This window comes from Gossypium hirsutum, chromosome D03 (assembly GCF_007990345.1).
Source record: "Gossypium hirsutum isolate 1008001.06 chromosome D03, Gossypium_hirsutum_v2.1, whole genome shotgun sequence".
NCBI classification, from domain to species: Eukaryota; Viridiplantae; Streptophyta; class Magnoliopsida; order Malvales; family Malvaceae; genus Gossypium; species Gossypium hirsutum.
In genome coordinates this window covers 2,069,814-2,079,794 of record NC_053439.1, presented here as the reverse complement: position 1 = coordinate 2,079,794, position 9,981 = coordinate 2,069,814, and the positions used below count along the sequence as shown (strand labels likewise).

Here is a 9,981-nt window from a genome sequence, read left to right as displayed (position 1 = left end):
TTAATATTTTAGGGCAAAACGAAAAAAAATTGTTCTTTTTTTCATTCAAAAGCCCTTCAAGCTCTCTGTTAAATCTACTCATCCGCTTTTCTTTTCTTTTTTTTGCTAAAAAACCCAGTAGGTGTCAAAACATGCATAAATCCAGAGCATAGAAAGATAAAGAGATGAATTATTAAAGTCTTTTATAAATGGAGAATAAGTGGTTTTTGTTAGAGTTTGAGTTATTCAATTGTCTTTCTTATACTTTATATCGTCCATTTCTTATCTAGTATCTATCATATATTTTATGCTTCAAAGGTTCTATTAATGAAAAGAAACGTAGGTTCTAAGTTCATATTATTATGAAAAATTGTGAAGTTGCAATGGTTATTTTATGATCTCTCGAATGTTGAGCTTTCATGTATAGAGTGGTTTGTACGGTTCATCTTATCTTTTCCTTGCTTGTATGGTTGATTATATAGAAGATTTATTAATATTTGGAGGAATAAAACAAAGAAAATGATAAAGAATATACTGGAGAAGAGAAATAAATTTTGTATGGAAGAAATAAAATTCTTTCTAATAATTTTTTTTAAATCACACTGAAAATCTTCATCACATACAACTCTTTATATAGGAGTTGTAAGTGACTATTTATCTATATCACTAAATGCTAGGAGTTGTGACTATTCATGCATGTGTGTAACCTTTCATATTCAAGTCTCTTCACTCTTCATAATGTGCGTAACTTTTCATCTTCAAGTCTCTTCACTCTTCATATTCAAGTCTCTTCACTCTTCTAACTTTTCATAATTTATTTGTGCAAGATTAATTTAATTATGTGCCAACAATGCCTCCCTTAAATTAAACTTGCTTTGAACTCCCAACCTTTCAACATTTTTCTTGAATACTTGTCCACTTAGCGGCTTTGTGAAGATATCAGCCATCTGATCTTCCGTCTTGCAATATTCAACTTGAACATCACCATTATTCACTAGTTCCCTCAAGAAGTGATATCAAATGCGAATGTGTTTTGTCCTTCTATGAAGATCTGGATCTTTTGTGACCGAAATAGTAGAACTATTGTCACAAAACAAAATTGTTGACTTGCTCTGCTTCTGCTTAAGACTCTCCAAAATTCTACGTAACCAAATCAATTGACATCCGGCATAAGATGCAGCGATATATTCAGCTTCTGTAGTCGAAAGCGCCACAACTGATTGTTTCTTTGAGCTTCATGAAAGTGCACCACTACCAAGGTGAAAAACATAACCAGAAATGCTTCTGCTATCATCAATGCTTCCTGCTAAATCACTATCCATATAACCAATGGGATCAACTAATGTATTAGCTTTATAAAAAAATTCCATAATCAATGGTTCCCTTCACATATCTCAATATTCTCTTGGCAACCTCCCAGTGATTGGAGTAAGTTTCTCTATGAATCTACTCACCAAGCTAACAGCATACACGATGTCAGGCCTTGTCGAAGTCAGATACATCAACTTTCCAACCAAACTTCTGAATATGGTGGAATTGACTAGCTTTCCTTCACCCTCTTTAGATAACTTCAGACCTGTAATGCATGGAGTAGAGACTGGATATGCATTTTCCATCTTGAACCTTTTTAGAACTTCCTTTGCGTAGCTCTCTTGTGAAATAAAAATTCATTTCTCGGATTGATGAACTTCAATGCCAAGAAAATGATGAAGTTCTCCCAAATCTGTCATCTTAAATTCTGCCATCATTGAGTGCTGAAATTCTTTCAACATCTTCACATCATTTCCTATGAAAATAAGATCATCAACGTAGAGACTTACAACCATGAATCTTCCTTGAGAATTGTCTTTGATGTAGAGAGTATGCTCATATGGACATTTCTGGAATCTACACTTCTGGAATAAGAATCGATGCGGCTGTACCAAGCTCGGGGTGATTGCTTCAATCCGTACAAAGCTTTCTTCAACTTGTAAACTTTTTCTTCTTCTCATTTTTTGACAACCCTGGTGGTTGATCAACATAGACTTCTTCTTTGAGAACACCATTCAAAAACACAGATTTTACATCCATTTGGAACATTTTTCAATTGTTTTGGGTAGCAAGAGAAATAAGTAACCGAACTGTCTCAAGTCTTGAAACTGGAGCAAATACTTCTGTAAAATCTTCTCCTTCCTTTTGCTTGTATCCTTTTGCAACCAATCTTGCCTTGTACTTGTTGATAAAGCCATTCGAATTCATATTTGTCTTATACACACATTTGACTCCAATTGAATTCTTGTGGGGCGGCAAATCTGTAAGCTCCCATGTATCATTGTTTTCAATTGAGCAAATCTCTTCTTTCATGGCTTTCCTCCATATTTCTTCTTGATATGCATCATCAAAAGAAATTGGATCTTCTCCTGCAAAAAAGGCAAAGAATACAACATCATTTTGCACAACTTCATCAGTTACATCATATAACTCTTGGATGCTTCTCGTTTTTCGAATCGGACTGGATGAAGAAGAATTTGATGAAGAACTTGGGGAAGCAGGATGATTTCCTACTTGAGCATCATCTTCAACATTCTCAATTACTACCTCTTTTTCTTCTTCTTCAAGATCAAAAGGAAAAATTGGCGAATTTTCTTTTTCAACTTCCATATCTTCAAACATGGAATTTTCATCAAACCGACCATCTCGGCTTATCACAATCTTCTTTGTCACCGGATTGTACAACTTGTATGCCTTACTTCTTTCACTATAGCCAATGAAAATGAATTTCTCTGACTTGTCATCCAACTTGCTTCTCATTGCATCTGGAATATGAGAGTAAGCAACACTTCCAAATACTCTAAGATGATGAACACTAGGCTTTGTACCATACCACGCCTCATATGGTGTGCAATTCTCCAAGCTTCTTGTCGGAGATCTGTTGATAAGATAAACTGCACAGGAAATAACTTCAGCCCAAAATCTTCTTGATAACCTCTTCTTCTTAAGAAGACATCTAGCCATTTCCATAATTGTTCTATTCTTTCTTTCACACACACCATTTTGCTGAGGTGTATGGCGGACTGTCATTTCATGCCGGATGCCACTATCTCGGCAATATTTCTCAAATTCTTTTGAAAAATATTCACCTCCACGATCTGTTCGTAAGGTGTTAATTTTCATCCTAGTAAAGTTCTCCACTTCTGCCTTGAAATCTTTGAATCTCTGAAAAGCCTCTGATTTTTCTTGTACACAATACACCCATAACTTTCATCAATGAAAGAGATAAAGTAACAATTACCTCCCAAAGATGAAACTGTCATTGGACCACAAAGATCCGAGTGAATAAGTTGCAATGATCTTCTTGCTTTCCACGAGGATTGAGAAGGAAAACCAATTTTGTGTTGCTTTCCAAGTTGACATGCTTCACAAATATCATCAAGCCGATTAATTTTTGGTAAACCTCTGACCATCATCTTCCTTGAAAGCATCTCCAAATTTCCATAGTTCAAATGTCCATATCTATCACGCCATAACTTTGAAACTTCTTTATGAGCACCAATAAAGCAATACATATTCTGAGTTTGAAGGGTGAGAGAGAAAAGATTATTTGATGCCACTCCAACTCTAGCAACAACCAGATTTTTCCTTGATAAATAGCAAGCCATGTTACGAAAATGAATATCATACCCCTTCTTCAAAAGATGCCCAACGCTAAGCAGATTATTTTTAAGACCAGGAACAAAATAAACTTTAGACATTTTCTCTACCCTTCCTTGCTTTGTTTTGAACTCCAACTCACCAACACCGTTAACTTTGTAAGCCTTGCCATCTCCTACTTTTATTTCTCCACAATCAGATTCAAAGAACTTCGAAAATAAATTTTTGTTACCTGTCATATGCTTGCTAGCACTACTGTCTATGTACCAGACATCATCAATCTCTCCACCATGAGACACGAGCAACAAAGTTTCTTGCTTTTGCTCTTGATTATTTTGTACTATATTAGCTTCATTTTTCTCTTCTTTCTTGTACCAGCATTCACTTGCCAAATGACCAGGTTTGCGACAATGATAACATTCAAAATAGCCACGACCTCTTTCTCTTTGATTGCCATGTCCACGTCCTCTTTGTGATCCTCTAAAATTCTGACTTTGGTTGGCTTCGTTCTATCCATTCTTCGTGCTTGCATCTTCACCTCTTTCATGAGCATTTGAGCCTCTTCCTCTAAAATTTCTTCCTCTTCCACGACCACGATCTCTCCCTCTTTGATTTTTAAAATCTCCCTTCTTGTCATTTAGAGACAACTTTGACTGGAGTGCTTGATCTAGATCTACTTCCTTCTTCTTCTTGTTTAATCTTTCTTCATGGGCTTGCAACGAACCTGTGAGTTCATCAATAGTCATGGTACTCAAGTCCTTTGATTCTTCAATGGCTACCACAATGTAGTCAAATCTAGAATCCAAAGAACGGAGGATTTTCTCAACACCACGAATATCATCCATAGTTTCACCATTTCTTTTTAATTGGTTGACTATAGACAAAACCCGTGAACAGTAATCAGAAACTGATTCCGACTCTGTTTTTTACAATCTTTCAAACTCCCCTCGAAGAGTTTGCAACCGAACTCTTTTCACAATTTCATCTCATTTGAAAGAATTTTGTAAAATCTCCCATGCTTGTTTTGCCGTGGTGGCACAAGCTATTTTTTCCCATGTCGCTTCATATGATTGAACTCCTTGATATATCCAAAATAAGGCTTATTGGTTTTTCTTCCTTGATTTTCTTAAACTCTCTTTTTGAACTTGTGATAATCCTTCCTCCTCTTCAGCCTCAACTTCATTATAGCCTTTTTCAACAATCTCCCAAACTTCTAGAGATCCAAGAAGAGCTTTCATTTGGATACTCCATTTGCCATAATTTTCTTGGGTTAATTGGGGAACGGAAGAAAGAGGAATAGGATTGTTCATTTCGATCGAACAAGGTTCTGATACCAATTTGTAGAAGATTGATTAATACTTGGAGAAATAAAACAAAGAAAATGATAAAAAAAAATATAATAGAGAAGAGAAATAAATTTTGTATGGAAGAAATAAAATTCTTTCTAATAATTTTTTTTAAATCACACTGAAAATCTTCATCACATACAACTCTTTATATAGGAGTTGTAAGTGACTATTCATCTATACCACTAAATGCTAGGAGTTGTGACTATTCATGCATGTGTGTAACCTTTCATATTCAAGTCTCTTCACTCTTCATAATGTGTGAAACTTTTCATCTTCAAGTCTCTTCACTTTTCATATTCAAGTCTCTTCACTCTTCTAACGTTTCATAATTTATTTGTGCAAGATTAATTTAATTATGTGCCAACAGATTATGGGCTAATAAATCACTTGTAGATCTGATTAAGATTTGTGTTATCTTTTAAGTCTAAAAGGCCAACCTAATATTTTGAAAATAAAAATGACTTCATCTCTAATATTCAAGTTGCCTGCATAGTTTGACCTATTTTCTTATTTCATAATTTGTTAATTTTCTTTTCTTTTGCTAAGAATTATTTATGGTAGGGGTTAAAATTTTCATGTAACACTTAGATAACATGAGTTTTTTTTTCCAGTCGATTGGTAAATTCCAACTACTTTCAAAGATGAAAAGATTACAAAACTCCCAGAGTAACTTTCACTCCGAAGTACACTCGACCGGAGACATTCAACATCAACGCAAACAAAATTAATAGCCAGCGAATGACAGTCACCACCAAACATTAAATAACGAAGGTCTCCTTACACCTGCTTTTGCCAGAGCATCAACCATACCATTATCTTGCCAGTGAATAAATGTGAATTGAACTCGAACTAACCTGCTTTTGCCAGAGCATCAACCATACCATTATCTTGCCAATGAATAAATGTGAATTGAACTCGAACTAACGAGTAAATGACACAAGTTCATGTTTATGTGTTAATCAACACTAAAAACAGGAATTATTAATAATTTAAATTCATGTATTTACTAATAATTGAATTAAGTTCTCAATTTAAAAAAAAAAAGTAGGGACTGCCATCTCAATTCAAAAGTAAATTGATATAATACCTTTGCTGAAGTTATCACAACTTTTTGTTAATTGGTTGCTTAAATGTAGCAAATATTGCAAGACCACGACGACGACTTGTATAAAAATTTAAGATATTTTTTTTCAAATACGATGCAATTAAAATCGGATCTAAATCAAATGCCAAATGTATATAATAAAAAAATTGTAGTTTTATACACTATTTTTTGGGTTTTTGAATTAGTATCTTCAGATCAGTCTTTTCAGTTTTTAATTCCTTTTTCCTTTTTGGATACTTTCTCTCGAAAGAGTTTCCATCTAATCTGAATTAAGAATGGTATGTTAGCTCTTAATTCAATTTATTTCTTAAAATATTAGGTAATTGTAATTTTCTTTATTTTTTATTACTAATGATTTGGTTTATGATATAATTTTCTGAATCTTCTAATCATCGTCGAAGCAATTATGGATATAATCCAATGAATAAATCAGACAATTGGTGTAATTTTTGTTATATTATAAAATTTCATACACTAATAATATGGATTACTCGAATAATGTCTTAAACTAGTCTATTATAGAATTAGAATAGTGTTGGTTATGTGTTCTAATAAATGTTTTGATCACTTTCATCAGTCTAGTATTTATAAAGATACACCAGGGAAAGACAAGCATAAGGGACGCCACCATGGATTAAGCCAACAGAAGAAGCAAGAGATTAAAGAAGCATTTGAACTATTCGACACTGATGGATCTGGTATATAAGCTTAATTGCATCATAATTTATTATGCTTTTCGGATTTGAATGTAACTTTAAATTTTATTTCAAGTTTTTATGTATTTAAAAAAAATTCGAAGATGATCATTTCTTAATATTCATATCCAGATGGATATTCTTTTGAGTCTCAGTTCTCCACATTTTACTAAATTATAGTGTGAATTTTGCTGTCCAGGTACCATTGATGCCAAAGAGCTTAATGTTGCCATGAGGTATACATACATACATACATACATACATACATACATACATACATACATACATACATACATTTTACCTGATATCAGAACTAAATAGAGCTAATCGTTTTTAGCATTACAGGGCACTAGGTTTCGAGATGACAGAAGAGGTAATCTTTCAAATATCCTGGTTGTGCTATATATAGCATGTTAAGTTTATATATATGTATATATATTCAGAATCCTTTAATGTTTAATCTGCTATATCACACTCACACACACACACCAGCAAATCGAACAAATGATTGCAGATGTAGATAAAGATGGAAGTGGAGCCATTGATTTTGATGAATTTGTGTATATGATGACTGCCAAAATTGGTGAAAGAGACACTAAAGAAGAGCTTACGAAAGCATTCCAAATCATTGATCAAGATAACAACGTAAATATCTGCTTCTGTCTTTTCTGGTTATTTGCATCAAAATTCCTCAACTATGGTTAAAATAACAATGCAAATATTAAATTGCTAATACATGTGTATCTACAGCATTTATAGTTCTGACTTGACTTGTTAAAAACACGAAACTACCCTCGAAAAATTTATTAACATTAAAATGTTAAATTCAAGCTATCCATTTAGTATCTTTTAACGTCTAAATTAACAGATCTGATTAATAAAATATTATTTTAAGAACTCAATTGAAACATATTTGAAGTTCTAATAGATAGTTTGCCCATGTTTATTAACCCTTCTTCATTTGAATTCAGGGAAAGATATCTGCCCAAGACATTGAACGCATAGCAAACGAGCTTGGTGTAAACCTGACTAAAAAAGAGATTCAAGACATGATTGAAGAAGCTGATAAAGATAGTAAGCTCCAATAACATTTCTTCTTCAATCTTAATATACAATTTGTCATCTAAGTTTCAAGGAAAGCTTATTAGTTAATGGTTGATAATTTTGAATACAGATGATGGAGAGGTAAGTATGGACGAGTTCATGAGGATGATGAAGAGAACAACATATGGGTACTAGAAAGTTCCATTTTAATGGTGAATTGGAAGGGTTTTTGCTGCAGTCAATGCTTTAAAAATGTTTTCGATTTTCTATAAACTGAACTGAACGTTTCATCATCGCATTTAAACATATAGCTGATCTATATTATGTTAAAAGATGAATTAAATTATAGAGGTTTGACTTTGTTATATCATACGGTAGTGTAGAGTTGTTGATGAATTGTATTGTGAGTTGTAAGTAAAGATATTGTCAAAGCTGTGTGACCTAAATTTCTGTTAAAGAAATAAAATATAGTGACAAAATAGGGGGATTTGTGGGGGCAAAGGTCAAGGGCCGAATTAATTAGAGTCAGCCATGATGGAAACTTTACTCAACAATTGGTATAACATCAAATCTTGAGTTCAATGAGACAAAGTACATCATTAGTAAGTCACTGCTAGTGTCACGAGCCAAAGTGCAAAGCCCGTAACCATCGCACCAAATGTTCCTATGGAGGTCTATTGTTTAGATGCAGATCATTTGGCCCACAAGAGCTGGCCTGATTCAAAGAGCTGTTAGATTGAAGCCTAGGTGGCTCAATGATAAAGATATGGCAACATAGGCTACCTTGGTTAATAGGGAAACTAATCTTAGAAGATTGAGGGGAATCATATCTTATAAGATTAGATTGTATTTGATTATATAATCTTGTAAATCCCTAGATTTAAGAGATAGGTTAATCTCGTCCATTGATGTAACTTGATCTAGACCGTCGGTTTTGGGGGAGCTCAACTATAAATAGAGAGTCTCCCCCTCACTTGTAACTCACTTTATTCTTTGATTGTTTCTTGTATTCTTTAAGAGAAAGTAATACAATTAAGAGCATTTACTCAAACACCTCTCGTGCATAATTTTCTATGGCTTTCTGTTCTTTTGTGCTTTCTTTTGATAGTGTTGCTTCCGCTATATAAATTGATGATTTGGAGGAATTCTTTGTGAATCTTCTATTGTTTGATGGTTAGGCTGACTTAGGCATATTTGGTACAAAAGGAATGCCTAAGGCCGCAAGGAACACGAGACAAAAGTTTTAACCCCGTGATAAGTGGTATCAAAGCTTTGGTTGTGAAGGCACCATTGGGATGTCAAAAGAAGATTTTGATCAAAAGTGGGCCGATAAACCAATCATTTTGAAGGATATGTTGTCGATAGTAGAGAAACGAGTGAATAAACTCGAGGAGTCCATGGGGGACACGAATGACTCACACGATGCGCTTGGTGAACGCATAGATGACTTGGCGGAGCAATCCAAGGACTTTGTAACCATATGTCTCACTTCCAATAGGGATAATGTGCAAGAGTTGCTAAATTTTCATAAGAAGAAGCTGATAGAAAGGAATGATGCTCTCAAGGCCATGGTGATTGCTTGAAGGAGGAAACAATGGCCACAAAAAAGGCTTTGAACACAAGAATAGAGGAGCTTGAGGGAGAGCTTCCCTTGTGTCGAGCAACCGTGGGGAATAGAGTGCCAAGGGCAGCACTCAATTGTGAAGATGTCTCTAAGCTGAAAGAGTTTGCAGGGGCAAGGTCTACATTCGAAGTGGACAGTTTCTTGTGGAGGATGGAGCACTATTTTCATGCCAAAGGCATCATGAATGATGTGAGTAAGGTAAATACTACCTCCATGTTTCTTACTGATATTGTGCTTTTATGGTGGCGAGGCTATTCCACAGATAAAATGCATTATGAGATTGGAACTTAGGACGAGTTCCAAGGCGAGTTGAAGGGGTAGTTTTATCCAAAATTTGTCGAGAAGAAAGCTCGAGCAAAGTTACGATGGCTTACGTAACGAGGCACAGTGGGGGAGTATGTTCGAGAGTTAAAGGAACTCATGCTTCAAATTTCAGATGTGACCGAGAAAGAGGCATTACTTGCTTTCAAGAATGGATTAAAGTTGTGGGTCAGACAGGAAGTGGAATAAGGAGGTGTCCAAGAGCTGTCGAAAGCTATGACGGTAGCGGAGTCC

At 34.6% G+C, this 9,981-nt stretch overlaps 1 protein-coding gene across 1 annotated transcript; it reads left to right on the top strand.

The window, feature by feature from the left end:
* The first annotated feature begins 6,203 nt into the window (after positions 1-6,203).
* LOC107907794 (caltractin) lies at positions 6,204-8,198 on the top strand. The gene is made up of 7 exons (XM_016835109.2): positions 6,204-6,341; positions 6,641-6,761; positions 6,958-6,994; positions 7,104-7,131; positions 7,251-7,403; positions 7,730-7,832; positions 7,933-8,198. Exons 1-7 carry the CDS (start codon positions 6,339-6,341, stop codon positions 7,995-7,997), a joined length of 510 nt encoding a protein of 169 aa, XP_016690598.2. The 5' UTR covers positions 6,204-6,338; the 3' UTR covers positions 7,998-8,198.
* Positions 8,199-9,981: the final 1,783 nt, after the last annotated feature.

Coding starts and splice junctions, on each gene's coding strand:
- LOC107907794 (XM_016835109.2), top strand. Junction 6,762..6,957: donor ATTCGACACTGATGGATCTG/GTATATAAGCTT, acceptor TTTGCTGTCCAG/GTACCATTGATGCCAAAGAG. Junction 7,132..7,250: donor GTTTCGAGATGACAGAAGAG/GTAATCTTTCAA, acceptor CACACACACCAG/CAAATCGAACAAATGATTGC.